The sequence below is a fragment of the Microcaecilia unicolor genome, chromosome 7 (genome assembly GCF_901765095.1).
Source record: "Microcaecilia unicolor chromosome 7, aMicUni1.1, whole genome shotgun sequence".
Lineage (NCBI taxonomy): Eukaryota > Metazoa > Chordata > Amphibia > Gymnophiona > Siphonopidae > Microcaecilia > Microcaecilia unicolor.
In genome coordinates, this window is record NC_044037.1 from 16223487 (window position 1) to 16245644 (window position 22158).

The 22158-nt window shown below is 46.7% G+C and overlaps 1 protein-coding gene across 3 annotated transcripts in view; it reads left to right on the top strand.

Moving 5' to 3' along the window:
* ATP7A (ATPase copper transporting alpha) overlaps positions 1 to 22158 on the top strand; it is a 179282-nt gene that overhangs the window by 150413 nt on the left and 6711 nt on the right. For all 3 annotated transcript variants that reach the window (XM_030210064.1, XM_030210065.1, XM_030210066.1), the window contains exons 17-22: positions 5163 to 5376; positions 6508 to 6654; positions 14633 to 14775; positions 17581 to 17784; positions 21458 to 21575; positions 21955 to 22057. In XM_030210064.1, the coding sequence (XP_030065924.1) occupies positions 5163 to 5376; positions 6508 to 6654; positions 14633 to 14775; positions 17581 to 17784; positions 21458 to 21575; positions 21955 to 22057 (929 nt within the window). The remainder of the gene's footprint in view (positions 1 to 5162; positions 5377 to 6507; positions 6655 to 14632; positions 14776 to 17580; positions 17785 to 21457; positions 21576 to 21954; positions 22058 to 22158) is intronic.

The following is a 22158-nucleotide window of genomic DNA, read 5'->3' on the forward strand; positions in this document are numbered from 1 at the left end:
TTACCAGAATTGTGTAAGCCAAATTCCCCACTCTGATCCAGAAGGATCCCCACAGGGAGTACAAGACAAGGTGTGCCTCATGATACGAGAGAAGAAACTAAATAATCTTTGCCAAACGGTCCGAATTTGGGGACAGTTCCAGTTAGCAAGAAAAAAAAAGTGGCTTGTGTACTCTGACATTGAGCACAGGTAGGGATATCCAGAAGTCCCATGTGACATGCCTATCTGGGTGATACATAACCTCAAAGAAGCACTCGAAAACCAAGTCCTCACCCTTTTTTTTTAAAGCAATTGATGGTTCATCTTTTCCAAATGTTATACAGTTTCTCATATCTTGCAGTGCCCCTCCTTGTTCTGCTAAACTTTAACTCCAGCTCCTTTAGCTAGTTTCCCAGCTCTGTAACCTGTCTGAAGTTCAGCTGTGCATCCCATGATTTCAGTTTTCACAGCAGCAAAATCTGCCTTAGGCCCTCATGATCAAAAGCAAACTCTGGCGCTAGAGGCTGTTAACGCCATACTAGCGCCAGAGTTTGCAGCCGACCCATGATCAGAGCCCTCGAGCGCCTGAAACAGCGCACTCGAGGGCTCTCAGCGCAAGTAGCATGCAAATGCATGCTAAACAGGGCTTCTAGTGCAATTTGCTTGCAAATGCATGCTAATTGGCGCTTAACGCATTCATCCCCAATGATCAGCGACCAGCGCGCCAAAGATTGGGTTGCTGGCTGCAGCAAAATCAACGCCAGCTCCGAGCTGGCATTAGATTTTGCGGATCATTGGGGAGGAATGGTGAGCCCTGTCCAGCATGCAGTTGCATGATGGCAGGCCCCCCTTCCCCCCCCCCCCAAGGCAAACGCGAACGGGGGCTGGAGGTCCGGTGGGTCTCCAGCCCCCGAAACCCCCAGAAATCGTTGCTCCATCGACAGCGTTGTCCTTAAATTCCCTGGTGGTCCGTGGTGTCGTGACACCCCCCTGGCCCCGTCCCGGCCCCCTCCCAGCCCCCCTACCTTGTGTTGGAGGAGGGACGGAGCCTGCCTGCCTCCCTCCTCTTCCAGTCAGTTGACACCCAAAATGGCGGTGCCGAGCAGCGCCCACTGCATCCTGGGATGCACTGGGCGGGGCTACAGACCTTGATCAGCTATGATTAATGGAAAGAAAATTATCAGGTATGATACATAATTTTACCTTCCATATCATCATGCTGATCAATCCATAGACTGGTGGGTTGTGTCCGCTGTGGAAGAGTGGCCTAGTGGTTAGGGTGGTGGACTTTGGTCCTGGGGAACTGAGGAACTGAGTTCGATTCCCGACACAGGCAGCTCCTTGTGACTCTGGGCAAGTCACTTAACCCTCCATTGCCTACCGCATTGAGCCTGCCATGAGTGGGAAAGTGCGGGGTACAAATGTAACAAAAAAATAAATACCTGGACTTTAAGGGAACTGAGCGACAGGCCTTTCTCCAGACCTTCTTGCAGGAACGCCAACACTGAAGAGATTGGAGCAGTGAAGGGAGAAAGTGAGCCTGCTTCACACCACGCTGCAAAGGTACGCCAAACCCTGGCGTAAGCAGTAGAAGTAGAGCGCTTCCTCGCTCTCAGCATAGTGGCGATGACCTTGTCTGAGGAGCCCTTCTTCCTCAGACGCTGCCGTTCAATAGCCAGGCCGTAAGACCAAAGGGGGAGGGATCCTCCATCACCACGGGACCCTGATGCAACAGGCCCGGCCCCGCTGGCAGCCGCAGAGGGCCGTCCACTGAGACCCTGATCAAGTCCGCATACCAGGGACGTCTGGGCCAGTCCGGACCCACCAGGATTATCCTGCCCGGATGCTTTGCCACCCGGTCTAGCACCCTGCCCCTCCCGAATCAGCACTCACCTCTGCTCTTTAATGCACTCCCCCTGGCATCATACAAGTATCATTGTGCAGATCCAGTCTGCCCCCAGAATTGGAGAACTCCCTCAAATCCAATATTTCATTTTGCTGCCACTTGTCCACACCCCTCATTTTCTGTTCTACGCCCCTGCACTTGTTTATTTACTGCTGCAATAGAAGAGAATGTTTATTGATTTTATGTTTATTACGGTTCACAATAAAAAATAGAATCATGAAATAATAGACCGGTGTTGGTGTGGAGCCTTCGTTGTATTACTTCCTCCTTTCAAGCCTTCTTTCTGCTTTTACATCCCCCCCCCCCCCCCCCCTTCTCAGTCGGACCACATGACTTTCTTGAAACTAAAATGATGAAAAAGAAACAGAAGCGACATGTTTCTACATCAGCCACTCGGGCTTTTTTTGTTTTGTGGACAGTAGTCTGTGGTGTAGGAGTGATGCAATGCAGTGTCCCCTGAGGTAAACGTGACTGTTGCTCCAACCACCTTTGCATCACTCATTGCTAATAATGCTATCCATAAAAGCCAACACACCAGTAAAAAAGTAAAATTCAGCATTGTAATATGCATGGAGGACCTCTGCCTCCCTAAGAGTCCTGGCTTTTTTTTTCTCATGACACATGTAATTTATTTTATTTTATTTTTTTATTTTTGTTACATTTGTACCCCGCGCTTTCCCACTCGTGGCAGGCTCAATGCGGCTTACATGGGGCAATGGAGGGTTAAGTGACTTGCCCAGAGTCACAAGGAGCTACCTGTGCCTGAAGTGGGAATCAAACTCAGTTTCTCAGGACCAAGTCCACCACCCTAACCACTAGGCCACTCCTCCACTGTTGCTACTATTTGAGATTCTACGTGGAATGTTGCTATTCCACTAGCAAAATTCCATGTAGAAGTCGGCCCTTGCAGATCACCAATGTGGCCTGCGCAGCCTTCTACATGGAATGTTGCTAGTGGAATAGCAACATTCCATGTAGAATCTCCAATAGTAGCAACATTCCATGTAGAATCTCCAATAGTAGAAACATTCCATGTAGAATCTCCAATAGTATCTATTTTATTTTTGTTACATTTGTACCCTGCGCTTTCCCACTCATGGCAGGTTCAATGCGGCTTACATGGGGCAATGGAGGGTTAAGTGACTTGCCCAGAGTCACAAGGAGCTGCCTGTGCCTGAAGTGGGAATCAGTTCCTCAGGACCAAAGTCCACCACCCTAACCACTAGGCCACTCCTAAAATACTAAAAGCACTCCACTACAGATTATACTCCCAGTCTCCACATTTCCGCTAGTACCTGTAGTATGTATTGGGCTGTTCTCTGCCTCATGCCCCCAGCCTTTGTATATCCGTTTTACAAAGCAGTAAAAGTTTATTCAAATTAAATACATGATGGTGGACCACCCCAAATAGACACATCCAGCATGAATTACCCCATTCCGAATGTCTTTGTCTATTCACTTATGAAAACTCCTTTTCATTTAAAGCTAGATTTACTAAAGTGCTGTACCTTGTTAAATTAAGATCCTTCTGCGCTTCCCGGATCCAACCTTATGACAGAACCTGAAATACGCTTCCTCTTTCACCCTGTTTTCATCCCTCTTCCAGCCATCATTATACATTCTTCCTTAATTAGAACACACTATCCCAATTTACACCCTCTTTCCACTCCCTACCTCTACCACCTTCCTCCCTTACCCATCCTACTTACCCACCTTTTATTCTCCACCTCGTTATATACTATATTCAGCTGTTTTATCCGTTTTGTGTTATCTTGTAAACAGTATCTGTGTGGGGCCACAGGGGCCTGGGCCCCCGCAGATTTCGCCCTGGACCCCCCTACCATCGACCCTCTCCACCTCCCCCTCCCGCCCGCCCGCCACCAACCCGTCGCCGATCTTTGCTGGCGGGGGACCCCAAGCCCCCGCCAGCCGAAGTCCTCTCTTCCGTGCAGGATGCAAGTTGCGACGCTTCCTGTTCTTCTGAGTCTGACGTCCTGCACGTACAACGCGCAGGACGTCAGACTCAGAATTTGGAACTCAGTCTGACGTCCTGCGCGTTGTACGTGCAGGACGTCAGACAGAAGAACAGGAAGCATTGCAACTTGCAGCCTGCACGGAAGAGAGGACCTCGGCTGGCGGGGGGGTTGGGGGTCCCCCGCCAGCAAAGGTAAGTGACAGCAGCGGGGGAGGGTTGGCGGCGGCGGGAATGGGTGGAGAGTGTCATTGGTGGCGAGGGGGGGGTCTGGCAGTGGCGGGGGGGTCCGGAAATGGCGGGGGGGGGGGGGATCGGTGGCACCAGAGGGGGGGGGGCTAAAATGTGCCCCCTCCCTCTGGCTCTGGCCCCCCTAACGCCAGAGTGCAGATACGCCCCTGCTTGTAAACCTGTTATATTTGTAAGCCGCATTGAACTTGCTAATAAGTGGGAAAGCGCAGGATATAAATGTTACAATACAATACAATGGGCAGATTAGTAAATTGCTCTCATGCCTTAATACTGCACATCAATCTGTGCTATCATGTAGTAGCGCACCTTAGCAAATCTAGGGTTCCTTTTACCAAGCTGCGGGGAAAAAGGGCCCTGCGCTAGCAGCGGAGGCCATTTTTCCTGCGTCCAGGACCCTTTTTACTGCAGCGGTAAAGAGCCCCCCCCCCCCCAGACAAACATGGCCTGCGGTAAGAGAACCCTTACCATGTGGCTTTGCAGCAGGAGCCCTTACCTCCACCTATTGAGGTGGCAATAAGGGCTCCTGCGGTAACTGGGCAGCACACTGCTATGACCAATTACCGCCAAGCAAGCCATTTCTGGGGGGGGGGGAGGGTCTTTTTCCCCCGGAAATGGTGTGCACTCGGGTTGGAACTACCACTGGCAGTCGCATTGGGCTGGTGGTAGTTCCAATTTAGCGTTTCGTAAGCCCGTGCTTAGGCTTACCGTTGTTTTGTAAAAGACCCCCCCCCCCCCAGCCCTTAATGCAACAACTGCGAAAATGCAGATGCACATCGAAAAGGGAAGTTGATCTAGTTTTGCAAGAAGCAAAAATAGTGTAAAGAGTGTACAGACTAAATCACAGTTATGAAAAATTGTAACAGTAAATGACAGTGGTCTTTATAACCATAATCACTGTAGTTGGTGAACAAAAGTTGTGGGCAGGAAGAAGAAACATACGTAGAGAAAATGAAAAACTGTTCAGTTTTGCAAAATTGGAAGCAGTTCTGAGCATCTGCTTAGGAAGCAGAGAGAATGACTAAAATTTTCTGCTGTTTGTTGCCCCACGATTAGGAGCTGGACACAGAGAGCCTTGGTAAATGTGTGGATTTTCAGGCTGTACCAGGCTGTGGAATCAGCTGCAAAGTTAGTGGCATTGAAGCCCTGCTGTATGGAAGTAACAGGAAGACTCTGGAAAACAATGCCCGGAATGCAGTGCTGGTGCAAATGGATGGAGTAGCAGAGAGCTCGGCGTATCACCCTAACATTATGGACGCCTGGCCTCCAGGCAAGTTCATCTGAGCTTTGAAAGTGAAATGCACTCCTGTATTATCTTTCTTCAGACACTGGGCAGCAGGGCCGTGCCTAGGGTCTCTGGCGCCCCCCTGCAGACTATCCGTTGGCGTGCCCCCAGCTCCCGCCTCCCCCCCGCACCTGCCTGGCTCCAAGGCGCATGGAAGAGCTGGGCGGTGCCAAAGAGCCGAGCGCTGCTCCCCCAAGCTGCCGTCTGGGGCGCAATGGATGAAATGGCTGGGTTTGGCCTGCAAAGGAGGCTCTGAGCAGACTCAGTCAGTCTGAGCCTCCTCCGCTCCATCCTCGATTCCCCGGCGCTTTAAATTTACCTCGCTCCGCCTCCGACGTCTGCGCAGCGTCAGTGAAAGCGCTGCCTGTCTGACGTCTCTCCACCAGCCTTCCCTTCGCTCGTTCGTTCCCTCTGTGTCCCGCCTTCTTCTGACATCATTTCCTTGAGGGCGAGACACAGAGGGAACGAACCAGCGAAGGGAAGGCTGGTGGAGAGACGTCAGACAGGCAGCGCTTTCACTGACGCTGTGCAGACGTCGGAGGCGGAGTGAGGTAAATTTAAAGCGCTGGGGAATTGGGGATGGAGCGGAGAAGTAAGGTTTTTTTGGTTTTTTTTAAATACAACTCGACGGCGCAGCACCCTTGAAGACAGGCGCACCACCGTGTTGGCACGGCCCTGCTGGGCAGATCATTTTACATGCTTTTCTAAAATTGTGCAGCGGTATACCCCATGATTACAGTGTAGCTATGGAATGCTTTACCAAAATCCTTAAAATCTACTTAGAACTATAATTATATTTAAAGGTGAAGAGACATTAAATGCCATCGTACTTACAGAGAACAGGACATCGTTAATCAGTTTCCTGGCGTATGTGTAAGCATTTGAGTACTGTTCCAGAGTCTTGGATATACTGAATTAAGGGAATAAGCAAAACTGGGCCAAATTTGCAACAAAAATACCTCTGGTTCTAATTTAAAAAACAATGTAGTGCTGAAAGAAGTGTAAATAAATCTTGTCTCAATAAATAAAACTTTATCCATGTGGTTTATGGATAAATATTGGTAAATGGTGATAGATGTGTAACCCGAAGAATGAATATGTGTGATGTGTGTGTAGGTACCCCTGCTTCACAGGTCTACTCGGTTCTCATTGGAAACCGCGAGTGGATGAAAAGGAATGGCCTCATCCTTAAAAACGATGTTGATGCCAGCATGACCGAACATGAGAAGAGAGGTCGTACTGCTGTGCTGGTGGCTGTAGATGGTAAGGGGCATGCGGCGTTCTTTACATGTGCCTCTTCTTATTTTGCCTTTCCTTTGTATTTGCACCTTGATTCAGGCCTTCGGACATCACAGCAGTCATAATATCAGCAGGAGACTCCCGCTTTCGCAGGTCATTTCCCATTGAGAAATTGGGATCTTCCGCTGAGTGGCCTTCCGTCCAGCAACAGCAGGAAGCGCCTTCATAAAACACGATCTTCTGCTACTGCTGATCCCACAGCAGCAGGAGATGATGTTTTATGAAGGTGTTTCCTGCTGCCCGCTGGACAGGGAGACCACTCCTGTAGCTGCTGGCTGTCAATCAACTGCTGGGGTGGGGAAATGGGTGGCATTGTGGGTGGAGCTATGGGTGGGCTGGGGATGGACCCTAAATCTGCCACTGAGTGGATCCACCCCCTTGGCAGCTCTGTAATATGGATGTGTATTTCCCCGACAGTCTTCACTCTGTCCTGATGTGAGTTATAAGAAGGGAAGGGTAGGGATTTTTGACTTTGCTCATGCCTTTTTTTGTTTGTTACATTTGTACCCCGCGCTTTCCCACTCATGGCAAGCTCAATGCGCCTTGCATATCGTATACAGGTACTTATTTGTACCTGGGGCAATGGAGGGTTAAGTGACTTGCCCAGAGTCACAAGGAGCTGCCTGTGCCTGAAGTGGGAATCGAACGCAGTTCCTCAGGACCAAATTCCACCACCCTAACCAATAGGCCACTTCTCCACTGTTGCTACTATTTGAGATTCTACATGGAATGTTGCTATTCCACTAGAAGTCGGCCCATGCAGATCACCAATGTGGCCGCGCAGGCTTCTGCTTCTGTGAGTCTGACAGAAACAGAGGCCTGCGCAGCCTTCTACATGGAATGTTGCTAGTGGAATAGCAACATTCCATGTAGAATCTCCAATAGTAGCAGCATTCCATGTAGAATCTCCAATAGTATCTATTTTATTTTTGTTACATTTGTACCCTGCGCTTTCCCACTCATGGCAGGCTCAATGCGGCTTACATGGGGCAATGGAGGGTTAAGTGACTTGCCCAGAGTCACAAGGAGCTGCCTATGCCTGAAGTGGGAATCAAACTCGGTTCCTCAGTTCCCCAGGACCAAAGTCCACCACCCTAACCACTAGGCCACTCCTCCACTGTTGGTGCTATTTGAGATTCTACATGGAATGTTGCTATTCCTCTAGCAACATTCCATGTAGAAGTCGGCCCTTGCAGATCACCAATGTGACCGCGCAGGTCTTCTTCTGTGAGTCTTACGTCCTGCACATACGTGCAGGACGTCAGACTCACAGAAACAGAAGCCTGCGCAGCCTTCTACATGGAATGTTGCTATTGGAATAGCAACATTCCATGTAGAATCTCCAATAGTAGCAACATTCCATGTAGAATCTCCAATAGTATCTATTTTATTTTTGTTACATTTGTACCCTGCGCTTTCCCACTCATGGCAGCCTCAATGCGGCTTACATGGGGCAATGGAGGTTTAAGTGACTTGCCCAGAGTCACAAGGAGAGCTGCCTATGCCTGAAGTGGGAATCGAACTCAGTTCCTCAGTTCCCCAGGACCAAAGTCCACCACCCTAACCACTAGGCCACTCCTTCACTGTTGGTGCTATTTGAGATTCTACATGGAATGTTGCTATTCCACTAGCAACATTCCATGTAGAAGTCGGCCCTTGCAGATCAGCAATGTGGCCGCGCAGGCTTCTGCTTCTGTGAGTCTGACGTCCTGCACGTACAAACAGACTGTAAACCCGCTGGAGGCCAGGAAAATACTTACTGTACCAGAATGTAATTTGCCTTGATCTAGTACTGAAAAAGTACTGTGGCCTAGTGGTTAGGGTGGTGGACTCTGGTCCTGGGGAACTGAGTTCGATTCCCACTTCAGGACGTCAGACTCACAGAAGCAGAAGCCTGCGCGGCCACATTGCTGATCTGCAAGGGCCGACTTCTACATGGAATGTTGCTAGTGGAATAGCAACATTCCATGTAGAATCTCAAATAGCACCAACAGTGGAGGAGTGGCCTAGTGGTTAGGGTGGTGGACTTTGGTCCTGGGGAACTGAGGAACTGAGTTCGATTCCCACTTCAGGCACAGGCAGCTCCTTGTGACTCTGGGCAAGTCACTTAAACCTCCATTGCCCCATGTAAGCCGCATTGAGACTCACAGAAACAGAAGCCTGCGCAGCCTTCTACATGGAATGTTGCTAGTGGAATAGCAACATTCCATGTAGAATCTCCAATAGTAGCAACATTCCATGTAGAATCTCCAATAGTAGCAACATTCCACATAGAATCTCCAATAGTATCTATTTTATTTTTGCTACATTTGTACCCGGCGCTTTCCCACTCATGGCAGGCTCAATGCAGCTTACATGGGGCAATGGAGGGTTAAGTGACTTGCCCAGAGTCACAAGGAGCTGCCTGTGCCTGAAGTGGGAATCGAACTCAGTTCCCCAGGACCAGAGTCCACCACCCTAACCACTAGGCTACAGTACTTTTTCAGTACTAGATCAAGGCAAATTACATTCTGGTACAGTAAGTATTTTCCTGGCCTCCAGCGGGTTTACAGTCTGTTTGTACCTGAGGCATTGGAGGGTTAAGCGACTTTCCCAAGATCACAAGCAGCAGAAGTGGGGTTTGAATCCTGGCTTCCTTAGTTTTTAGCCTACTGCTCTAACCATCAGGCTACTCCTCTGCTAATAATAAATGTTTTTTTTATTAATGACCACAGTACAGTGAAAACCTGAAAAACAATTGTTGTCATTTTCCACTAAAACCTGGGTAACTGTCTTAATCTGTCCCACTCTATCCCCAAGCCACGCCCTTATACCCCTTGAGAGAAAAAGCATGTGAACATTAAACTGAACCTTGATAGTGAGATACTCAACAACAAACTATGCAATAGCTATATAGCAACATCAGAAATTAAATTACAATTACAGTTGCAAGTCATTTACACTTCACATATGCCTACCAAGTTCAGTGTGGCTTGCAGATTTGAAGGGCTGGGCATACACAGAAATCATTACATCAAGCAAAACAGCAGATGTGATCCCTTCCCTCTCCTGTGCCTAGAAGCTTATAAACCCAGACAAAGGATAGTAGGGCGTCAGTTTCCTGCAAAATCATTCAAAGTCAGGCAACGAGCTTTTGAGAGGAGCTCCTAAATGTATGCCCCCCCCCCCCCCCACACACCTGCAGAAACCCCTTCCTCCTAACACCCCAAAAGTGGTTTAAAATCCTTCGGGACTATAATTTGGTACAGGGATTTATGGAAATAGGAGACCTGACCCTGATCGTGCCAAACGAATCTCATTGAGTTCTTTGATTGGGTGACAGGAGAATTGAATCAGGGACGAGCTATGGACGTAATCTACTTAGATTTCAGCAAAGCTTTTGACACGGTTCCCCACAGGAGGCTCTTAAATAAACTGGAGGGGCTGAAGATAGGACCTGAAGTGGTGAACTGGATTAGGAACTGGTTGACGGACAGACGCCAGAGGGTGGTGGTGAATGGAATTCGCTCGGAGGAGGGAAAGGTGAGTAGTGGAGTGCCTCAGGGATCGGTGCTGGGGCCGATTCTGTTCAATATATTTGTGAGTGACATTGCCGAAGGGTTAGAAGGTAAAGTTTGCCTATTTGCGGATGATACTAAGATCTGTAACAGAGTGGACACTCGGGAGGGAGTGGAAAACATGAAAAAGGATCTGAGGAAGCTAGAAGAATGGTCTAAGGTTTGGCAATTAAAATTCAATGCGAAGAAATGCAAAGTGATGCACTTAGGGAATAGAAATCCACGCGAGACGTATGTGTTAGGCGGGGAGAGTCTGATAGGTACGGGCGGAGAGAGGGATCTTGGGGTGATAGTATCTGAGGATTTGAAGGCGACGAAACAGTGTGACAAGGCGGTGGCCGTAGCTAGAAGGTTGTTAGGCTGCATAGAGAGAGGTGTGACCAGCAGAAGAAAGGGGGTGTTGATGCCCCTGTATAAGTCGTTGGTGAGGCCCCACCTAGAGTATTGTGTTCAGTTTTGGAGGCCGTATCTTAAGGATGTAAAAAGAATCAAAGCGGTGCAAAGAAAAGCTACGAGAATGGTATGGGATTTGCGTTACAAGACGTATGAGGAGAGACTTGCTGAACTAAACATGTATACTCTGGAGGAAAGGAGAAACAGGGGTGATATGATACAGACGTTCAAATATTTGAAAGGTATTAATCCGCAAACTATCCTTTTCCGGAGATGGGAAGATGGTAGAACGAGAGGACATGAAATGAGATTGAAGGGGGGCAGACTCAAGAAAAATGTCAGGAAGTATTTTTTCACGGAGAGAGTAGTGGATGCTTGGAATGCCCTCCCGCGGGAGGTGGTGGAAATGAAAACGGTAACGGAATTCAAACATGCGTGGGATAAGCATAAAGGAATCCTGTGACGAAGGAATGGATCCTCAGGAGCTTAGTCAAGATCAGGCGGCGGGGCTGGTGGTTGGGAGGCGGGGATAGTGCTGGGCAGATTTATACGGTCTGTGCCAGAGCCGGTGGTGGGAAGCGGGACTGGTGGTTGGGAGGCGGGGGTAGTGCTGGGCAGACTTATACGGTCTGTGCCAGAGCCGGTGGTTGGGAGGTGGGGATAGTGCTGGGCAGACGTATACGGTCTGTGCCCTGAAAAGCACAGGTACAAATCAAAGTAGGGTATACACAAAAAGTAGCAAATATGAGTTATCTTGTTGGGTAGACTGGATGGACCGTGCAGGTCTTTTTTCTGCCGTCATCTACTATGTTACTATGTTCAGGATGTAAGAGGTCTTCGAGTGAGTTATGAATATATGCCTCCCTAGGCCCTCAGGTCCAGGGAACAAATGTAGTGATCTCTGTGTATAGGCAAAATAGTCCCGTTCAGTAACAAGGCACAAAGGGGTCTTTCAAAGAATCGTAAGCCACTACCGAACCATCTTATCTTTAAAAAACGTTCAACCCAGCTAAAACCTTGTCTCACCCGTTTTAGTATGATCTCCGAGTTCATTCCCTGCAGAAAGTGACCTTTATCCACTATGAGAAGCAACTGACCGCATGTGGCAGAATGCCCCCCCTCACAAGGACATAAAAAAGCGCCATACGTCACAGAGAGGTTGCAGAAGAACACTGAACATCCTATCCGAGGGAACCTGATCCGGTGTAGCATGCAACAAATATATTAAGCTCCATGGTGCAAAAAAAGCTCGCTTGTAAGTGATTGGGGTAAAATTAGCCGTGCCAAGCAACCAGTCGCTGAGATGCTGCAGCTTGCATGCCCAATTTGTAAACCACTAGATCAAGGAGGCCAAATCCCCCCCCTGATCCCGTGGGCCAAAGAGAAACTCCATACTCATCTTGGGCTTCTTCCCATCCTAAAGGAATCATGGCTGTACTGATGGTGTCGTCAAGAGCATTTTGGCTTCCTGGACTCAGAGTGCTTTTCCAAGGGCTGCTGAGCAGAGATGGTGTCCATCTATCAAAGAAGAGACAAAAGAGGAGTCAAGATGGCGGCTCGACGCTGAGACTTCGTGGTCGCATAAGCTGAAGCTCTCCTGCTTACCTTTAGATTCAGCAACTTTAACATATGCCGCACACAAAGAGAAAGGGGGTAGTAAAGGGTCTACCACTGCTAGCCCGAATATCTACCCCTGGTCAGCAAACGCTTCTGCGATATGTCTCTAGTACCTCAGTGAATACCGGTGAGAGGGATCCCGTGTTTGGACCAGTCGAAGGAGCGACGTCTCCACTAGGGATCGAGACATCATTATCCCCACCGGAGCTTAATCCACCGCCTTGTCCTGCTATCCTTCAGCCAGGTGTGAAAGGTACGATGGAACCGGAAGTCGGAGACCAGAGGCCTTCAGACAGTGGTGCTTTGCCGCGGGAAGCAGATGATATGAACAGGGAGTCAGTAGCTCCCCAGGCGGTAACTCTACAATCTATCTAGTCAGCTATACAACAACTAACGGCTGCGGTGACAAAAACATCCCAGGATACGGCTTTGCTGGTAAATAAATTTGATTCTTTATCGTTAACCCTTGAAAATGTAAAAGTTGAACTATCTACTCAGAAAGCCGCAATCTCCTCTCTTAATGCAGTAACAGATACCTTGGTAAAAGATAAGTTGAAGGTCTCTTTAAAGTTGGAACACCTTGAGAATTACAATAGGCGTCTAAACTTACGGATATTGAATTTTCCCGTTTCAAGTGGAATTGCTCCGATTGATTTCCTAAAAAAATACCTTTGGGAAGTTCTTGCTGATCCTCAATCTGCCATTCCACATTTACTACTTGCCTGATTCCAAACAACCCAAGGTGAATCCAACAGTAAACAATCAGACTCCTGAATTGAATTTGCAAGATATATCGGCCTTTTTGGAAGAGTCTTTGTCAGAAGTACCTACCCGAAGGACCCTTTTGGTATCGTTTGTCTTCGAGCAAGACGCGAAGGCACTACTTGGACTCTATTTTAAGAATTCAAATAGAACTTTTTGCGGACAAAAAATCTGGATTTTTCCAGATGTGATTAGGTCTACACAAGATCATAGGAAAGCCTTTCTAGCTTATAGAGAAGAGATTAAAACAATGGGTGCTACATTTGTGTTAACTTATCCATGCAAATGCTGTATTAAATATCTGGGAAATAAATACATCTTTTTTGAGCCAGACCAGCTTAAAGCATTTATAGATAGTAAGAAACTGGCCAGATAGAGTTTGTGGAGTATTAAGTAATAGTATAATAATAGGGTTTTTTTGAGCCAGGCCATTTACATCTGTAAAAATGCCTTATTTCTCCTTAAAATAGTTTTCTCCTTACCCCCATCTAGGATTGTGGTCTAAGAAAGCAACCTATATTTTCTTATTGTTTATTATATTTCTACTTATTTTAGAGAATGCGAAACTAAGTGAAGTTGGGAATATTTTCTTTTGTATATAAGGAATAATGCAATCTCTGTAATTACATTGCTGGGTTACTGATTTATAAGTGTTTATCTTGTAAATTTGAAAATTTAATAAAGAAATTGAATAGCAAAGAAGGGACAAAAAAAGGCCTGCAACTGGCAAAGCATAGAACATCTTTTTTTTTAATATTAATTAATTATGGAACAGCTTGAAACAGGATTTTATAGACCTCAATCATATCCCCCCTCAGCCATCTCTTTTCCAAGCTGAAGAACCTTAACCTCTTTAGCCTTTCCTCATATGGGTGGAGTTCCATCCCTTTATCATTTTGGTCGCTCTTCTTTGAACCTTTTCTTATTCCGCTGTATCATTCAACAACCAAGAACATTTCCCTCAGCTCTATCCAGTGGCGTACCAAGGTGGGGGCGGTCCGCCCCGGGTGCACCCCGCTAGGGGGTGCTGCAGCGCGCGCCTGTGGGCTCCGACTTCGCGAACTTCGCTCGTTCGCTGCAGCTCTCTCTGCCCCGGAACAGGTTACTTCCTGTTCCGGGGCAGAGGGAGCTACAGCAAACGAGCGAAGTTCGCGAAGTCGGATCCCACAGGCGTGCGCCACGGCACCCCCCCCCCCCCCCAGCGGCGTGCACCTGGGGGGGTGTCATTTCGCCGGGGAGGGGATAAGGTGTCATTTCGCAGGCGGGGGGGGGGGGGGGCGCATCGGCGATCCGCCCCGGGTGCCATCCACGCTAGGAACGCCACTGGCTCTATCCCATAAACACTCCCCTTGAGGCTAGACTTCTCCTCTCCCTTCTCCATCCCACTTCTCTCCCCCCCCCCCCCCCCCCCAGTGACTCTAGGGAGGGGTTGCTCCACAGTCCAGTAATCCCCATTATAAAGGGAGATTGCACTTGACTTCTGTATCTGATTTTGTTTTTCCTGCCATCACCCTTTGCCTCATTTCATAACACAGGTATTTGTGAGTTTTGTTTTCATGACTAGGAATTTGGAACTTGCAATAAGAATGCTCTGTAATGCATCCTTCTCTTAGGGGAGCTCTGTGGATTGGTAGCAATCGCTGACACAGTAAAGCCCGAGGCAGCACTAGCAGTCCACACTCTGCGCTCAATGGGATTAGAGGTAGTTCTCATGACGGGTGACAACAGCAAAACTGCCAGAACAATCGCTTCACAGGTATGGTATTTTACCTTAGCTGCTCCTACACCTTTACCTTAGCAGGGCTCCTTGCTTTCTATGCTACCAGAATAACTGCTGCAGAACAGTGGCGTAGCCAAGGGTGGGCTTGGGTGGGCCCAGGCCCACCCACTTTGGGCTCAGGCCCAGCCAGTACCAGCATAGCTATAATGTGGCTGGCAGGGATCCCCAAGCCCCACCAGCCGAAAACTCCCAACAACTGTCCCTCCTGCATACCTTGTAAATAGCAGATCTTCGCCTGTAGTGAGCAGTGACTGATGCATACTGCTCACACCGGCCTCATACCCTTCGCTCTGATGTATTCTTGCCTAGGTGGAAACAGGAAGTTGCATCAGAGGGAAGGGTATGGAGCCAACATCAGCTGTGTGTATTAGGTGCTGCCTGTTGCCGGTGAAAATCCGCTATTTAAAAGGTATGCAGGAGAGGGAGGATATTTGAGAGACCATATGGCATGCAGGTGAGAGGAGAGACCACATCATCTGGGGATGAGGCGGGGGGGGGGGGGGTTCTGCCCACCCATCTTGGTCCCAGGCCCACCCAAAATTGGGTGTCTGGCTACGCCCCTGCTGCAGAATTGGGTCTTTCCTGGGGATTCATGGAAAAGACTGATGGGGAACAAGAGTCAGATGAGAGAAAATTGGAAGGAAGTGGGAGAAACCAGGAATAAAAAGTATTTAAAAACAGAAAAGAGAGGGATGAGATGGAGGAACGTGAGTTTGATTTTCTGCTGCTTAGGTGAACTGTGGATGCAGCAGGGGGAATGTTCACAGCTCCTATGAGGAAGGGAGTCTGGCCACCTAGTGGTGAAATCTAGGAGCTGTAGTTTAATATTGTCACTTGGAGATACAGTATAAAAATCCCTGAGTAGTTGTGAATGAAATCTCATGGCACCGGACCCCAGTTCTAGTTTCAGTTGAGCTGGAAACCCAGTGGAACGGGAGGAAGCTGCTGGGTCAAAAAGAAACGAGCAAACAAAACACTGTATATAGTGCAACACAAGTTTGAAACTAATAAAGAAAAAGATCAAAAGAAATTGAATTTAATTTAAAATGGCATTTATATTCCACATACACAGTGGTCCTTCCCCACAACCTTTCCAAATGGAGTCAGTGACCAAGAAAATGTGGTAGAAAGATTTTTAGAAATGTTTCCTATTGTATTGTGAGCTGCAGGCTTGCTTTAGAAATAATTTTTCAAGCTCACCTAGATAGGTTGTCTATATGTGTTACATCTTATGAACTCCAGAGGGAAGCGGACTTTGGCACAATGCAAAGTACTATGGTGAGCATGAGGAGTAAGTTTGAGATTAAGAACATATTCCACATACCCTGACTTAGGAGCGAGGTTCATTACTGTCATGATATGTGCAAAACTAACCCATGTGAAGTGGAGACACTGCCACATTCAGCATTCTACCAACAGTTACCACTTCTGGTGACCCTGGAAATAGGCAGAACAGCTCACTCTCTCAGGGGGGGATAATTGGAGAACTGCAAATAAACATTTTAAACTCTGAAATATATCCAGAAATGTTAGCCATTCTTCTAGCTTCTGAACATGAACGTCAGAATCAGTAGAACCCTGAAGAAAGCTAAACAGTTGTCGATCCTAACCTCCTGAGTCCTGATGGGGCCCCCACCTAAACATTTTCCAGTGTCTTAATCTAGCCCTGCCCATGGCAAAACATATTAGTGGAAGCAGAGAGCTGCATGGGAATGGGGATTATGGGAATCCCGCGGAACCCGTGGGAATCCTGCAAGAATAGAAGAAATTGCCACAAGATTCCCTCAGGAGTGTAGTCAAAATCTCTGGTGATTCCAGAATGAGCCTTGGAATGCACTGAGAGGCAATTGGAGCACCAGAATGAGGCTTGGAACACTCATTGGTTGAATAGTGAATACCATTCAAAAAACCATGGGAGGCTGTTGGAGTTGGGAGGAAACAGAGGCCTACAAGCAAATAAATAATAGCGTTCACTCCTGCGCTTATGGGTGGAGATGGAGATTAATTGTGGGAATGCAATGGATCTTAGCGGGTATGGGTGGGTATGGGTTAAATTCCATTGGGGATAGGTAAAATTTCTGTCCCCGTGCAATTCATAGCAATTGATAAAAAAGTAGTACAATTCAGTCTGAAAGTTTCACAGTGGAAAGAACAAAAAAAAAAAGAAATATATATCCAAATAACTTAAAATTCCGTACATCACAACTAGGGAATTATTTTAATCCCTGTACTGTGTGTGTGGGTGTGTCTGTTGTGTGTTCTGTGTATATGTCGTGTGTGTGGGGAGTAGTGGGGCAATTTGCAGAAGGGATCAATTGTGAGGGGAAGTTGGTATTTGTTTTTTCAGGTGGGGCAGTTGAGGGTATTTTTTTTCAAGTGGGGCAGTTTAAGGGGTTGGGAGCATAGACAACAGGGAGAGGCAGCTGGAAAGGAGGTGATTCCCTAATTGCTGTGCTACACTGTATGCAAATTCCTCTGTTAACAGAAGTTAGAACTCCTCCCATAGAAATGCATTAGTACAATTTTTTGTGGAGGCTTATTTCTCTGGAATCCCTGGTCTGATCTAGCCCATTTTCAAATTCTGTATGTCCTTTTTACTGTTTTTTCTTTTTCTTCCCACAGCAAGTTTCATCCCATTCTGTTACATTTTCAGAGAGTTATTTGTATAATTCTTTCCAAATTTCAGGTGCACCATCTCAGCTGGCATTGCTAATATTGGGCGTGCTGAGAAACAGCAAAAAAACATCGCACAAATCTTTGTTTGCTCTTCTTCTCTTCTAGGTTGGGATCAGCAAGGTGTTCGCTGAAGTCCTTCCATCCCACAAAGTGGCCAAAGTGAAGCAACTGCAAGATGAAGGAAAGCGGGTTGCCATGGTGGGAGATGGCATCAATGACTCCCCCGCCCTTGCCATGGCAAACATTGGCATTGCTATTGGCACCGGCACTGATGTAGCTATTGAAGCAGCCGATGTGGTTTTAATTAGGGTAGGTGACGTCCCTGTGTCTAAATGCCAGTGTTCTATCTTAATTTGTCTTTTTCCTTTCAGGCAGTTGAGAGAATTACATACTTGACTCTTATTTCGGAAATCTCTTAAAACCTCTCTTTATTTTAAATGATGTTATGTATGTTTTTTAAATACTTTAGTATTATATTTTGTAATTTTCCTCTATTGCTGAGGCTTATTACTACTACTAGCATTTATATAGCGCTACCAGACGCACGCAGCGCTGAACACTTGACAGAGAGACAGTCCCTGCTCAAAGAGCTTACAATCCAGGTAAAACGGACAGACAAGACATTACGGGCAAGGGAAATTACAGGGTAAAGAGGAACAGAATCCTGTTGAAATATGTGGAATATAAGATCATTGATGGTATTGCTACGATATGGTATCCTCTTTGTCTATTGAGACATGCCTTGTCCTTCAAGCATGTGGCTCTTTCTCCTATCCGCTTCCCCCTTTCTGTTGTGAGCTTGGGAAGGGCAGGCAGGCAGAGCGTAGCAGAAAAAGGCCAGAATGATGATGAGAGCCACCCCCTGAATTAGTGACATGTATATGTGACAGTACAGACTGCATTTAAGAGGGAGGAGAAAAGGAGTGTATCCGCCTGTGCCTCGAAACTGCACTAACTTTAGATTCAACCTGTTTCTTATGTTTAACTCCTTTCAGTGAAGGGAAACTGAGTTTCATCTTGTGAATCATACATACTGCTAATCGATTACTAGGCTAATGTAAAATCTTAGTAGCCCCTTTAGAGTTTAACCCATAAAATGATTTAAAAAAATCAAACAGCCTATTTTGAAAGCTATTTGTGCATTGACTGCAAGCTATTGTAAAGAATCTAACAGGGGGTGTGTGGCTCTTTCAAATCTACCCAACCTAAAAATGAACCTAGCTGCTATATTCTGCAAAAGCTGCAACTTTCTCTGTAGCTTTGATGACACAGAACAATACAAAGAGTTGCAATAATCCAGCTGCGGAAGGGGGTGTAGGTTGTGTAACAATTCTAAAGCTTTCTTTGCTCAAGGATGGCCTGATAACTCTGAGCTGGCACAACTTAAAAAAAGAACTTCTTCAGAAGATGGTTAATTTGGGATTCAAAAATCAATTTAGAATCTAAGAAAACTCCCAAAACCCTTGCTTCTTTTGCCAAAATTTAATATTTCACCGGTGTCCAGAATTCTTTGGTTGGCAGAGAATCAGAAGTTACCAAATCATGTATCTGGAAGTGCCCATTTCTTGAGGATACACCCAATGAAGGCAGGCTGATGGGGATGGATGTCATGGACATACACTGATGAGCAGTGTCAAGGCCTCTCATGGGAAGATATTTGGTGACTCTCCTTCAGCTCATTTGGATCCAACATGGCCCCGGCTTAAAAATTAGTGAAGACCACTGTACTAATTGTATGGTATTTAACTTTTTTGAAATGAATACAGAACTCCTTTTGTGTATGTAGATCCATTAAATGTGAGCTGTTGTATTGTGGCCTAAGCTGAAAATACCGTGGAATCCATTGTTTCTCCGAGGACAAGCAGGCATGATATTCTCACGTGAGTGACATCATCCATGGAGCCCAGTGCGAACATAAACTTCATAGGAAACTTCTGGATTGTTGCAAATATCTGGCAAGACAAGCCCTTAATGCCTTTGATGCCCCTTCTCACATCTCTACTTTGGGAGTAGCAATGCAACGTCTTTTCCTGGCTGAGTTTCCAACCTAGCGTCTGCTGTCCAAGAAAGTTTAGCAGATGTCCCTTGTCGTGGAGACAACTTATTCAGTGACAAGGTCAAGGAAGTGGCCGACCTGATTAAAAAACATACAAATACCATTAAAACTCTCTCCAGCCCACAGCCCTCTACCGCTACTTCTAGAAGATTTTCAGAACAATTTAGTTAATCTAATTACTATCTCTCTATATAAAAGGCAACACCAACGTTCTATGAAGCCTCCAGCCGGAAGTGTGAAGGGGGCGAGATATCCGGTTTCCCTATGAGTGTCTGCCCCGCCCTCTCTGTAACACAGTCAGTGAAGGAAAACAGCAGAGCACGAAATCAAATCGCTGGCTCTGTAACAGTGAAGGACTCAGAGGGGGGAGGGGAGAGAGGCCAGAGGGCAGGGACACACACACTCCCACATGCACACAGAAGAAAACATTGCTAGCCCCCGTTTCATTTGCATCAGAAACGGGGCTTTTTTACTAGTATAATATAAGAGCCATGGCAGCTTCAGTAGCCCATTTCTTCTCTACCTACATTGAAGAAATTTGCAAGACGACAACGTTGTCTTCTATCCATACCTTCACTGCTTACTACTGTCTGAAGCACCATTCCAGGCAGGACATCCAGTTTGGAAAAGCAGTCCTGCAAGATCTTTTTACTACTTGAATGTCAACTCCATTCTCCAGCTGTTTTTTTTTTCCACCAGGCTCACTTTCTGTTTCAGTTACCACATTCATTATTCACATTGTGAGCCTGGCAGGTAATGAGTCCTACATGTGAGAATACCGTGCCTGCTTGTCCTTGGAGAAAGCAAAGATACAGCAGGTGTTCTTTGAGAACAGCAGGCATATATTTTCATATCCCTCCCACCTCTCATTGGCATTGTCTTCTTAGCTTTCGTATTATACTGCTGGTCCTGTGCTCAAGCGTCGGGCAGGAAGACCCCCACGCATGTGCAGTGGGTGCACTGCCCCAGAGTTTTTCTAAGTGACTGTGCACTTTGGCAGTGTCCACACCAGGCTGTGTGGACGATGTCGCTGACATGTGAGAATATATGCCTGCTGTCCTCGGAGAATACCTGCTTACAGGAAAGCATCTTTGCTTTCTCACAGAAGGATTAATTAGACATTTGCTGGACCACATGAGTTCAGAAGGGACTTTTTCAGTTATCACACTCCGTGGGGTTAGTACAAAGGCATGTGTGTGTGTGTGTTATGTGATTCGATTCTTATAGCCCACCAACTCCCAATTGTTGGTTCAAAGTGGGTAACATAGAACAGATATAAGGGATTGGCCCAATGACCCAGTGGTCGGTGCATTGTGCTCATATGCAAGATCAGTTTTGGGCGCCAGCTTGGATCTGCAACCTGTCAGACAGAATTGGGTTGGAAGCCTCTTAGAGCACTAGCTTTGAGTCTTGGTGGGAGGTTAAAAATGCGGTCACTGGCCCACACTTCCTGAAGCTGATCTCGTACATCATAAAGAACAGCTGGCCCCACAGCCACATAGTTTGAACATGCTTACAGTGCCAGCCTTGAGAGAGAGCAAAAGTTGGACTTGGGGAAGGGGAGGGGGGGAGAGCAAGAGATGGCTGAAGATTGATTTACCCATAGCACCTAGTACTCTTGCACCAACATTCTCTTCTTCCCCCATGCTCATTGGCAAAATTCTGTTCACAAAGTTGGGTACACCCCCCTCCACATATACACATAAAGACATTAGTGGGAACTTTGATGAGAAGGAAGACTTGCTTCCATTGCTTCTATGGTAGGTCTTGGAATAGCTGATTGTCCCTGGATGGAATATTAGGTGCACTAAATCCAGACAGTGCTGTAAGCGCTTGGGGCTAGTAGACAGAAATCAGAAGTATGGAGAGGGGGGAGAAGAAAAAATAAAGAAATATAAATAATCTACATTATATTTTTATCTACAGAATGATCTGTTGGATGTGGTGGCAAGTATAGATCTGTCAAGGCAAACCGTCAAAAGAATCCGGATCAATTTTGTCTTTGCCCTGATTTATAATCTGGTTGGGGTACCAATAGCTGCTGGTATGTAAATACAAACATTAAAGTGTATTACAATTGGGTTTGTTGCAAAATATTTTTTAGATTTGCATGCTTGTCTACCGGTGCTTTCATATTCTATTAATAAAAGTAACAGGAGATCAGGGAGAGCGAAATCCTCCGAAAACCTCTGCATTTTCTTCAGATGAAGTACAGAATACTCCATGGACACACAAGCTAGTGTATTAGACCACTGCTGATCTTAAATGTCGCCAAAAAAACTCCCCTTCCAAGGTTCAGACGTAGCATTGCATAGCACAGGGTCTGTAGACCATTCTGACTTGGTAATGTCCTTAAGTGACCAATCTGACAGTAGAATGTTTGTGTCATACAGATGGTGACATGGTGGGATGCTTTTTTGCAGGTGTCTTCCTGCCGATTGGCTTGATTTTGCAGCCCTGGATGGGGTCAGCAGCAATGGCTGCTTCATCTGTTTCCGTGGTGCTTTCTTCTCTGCTTCTGAAACTGTAAGTGTTCTGGCTTTTTACATTTGTCTGCATGTAGCTAGATGTAGTACAGCTGCATACCTCTGTGGGAGTTTTGCTGTGACTCCAGGATTCATTTCACT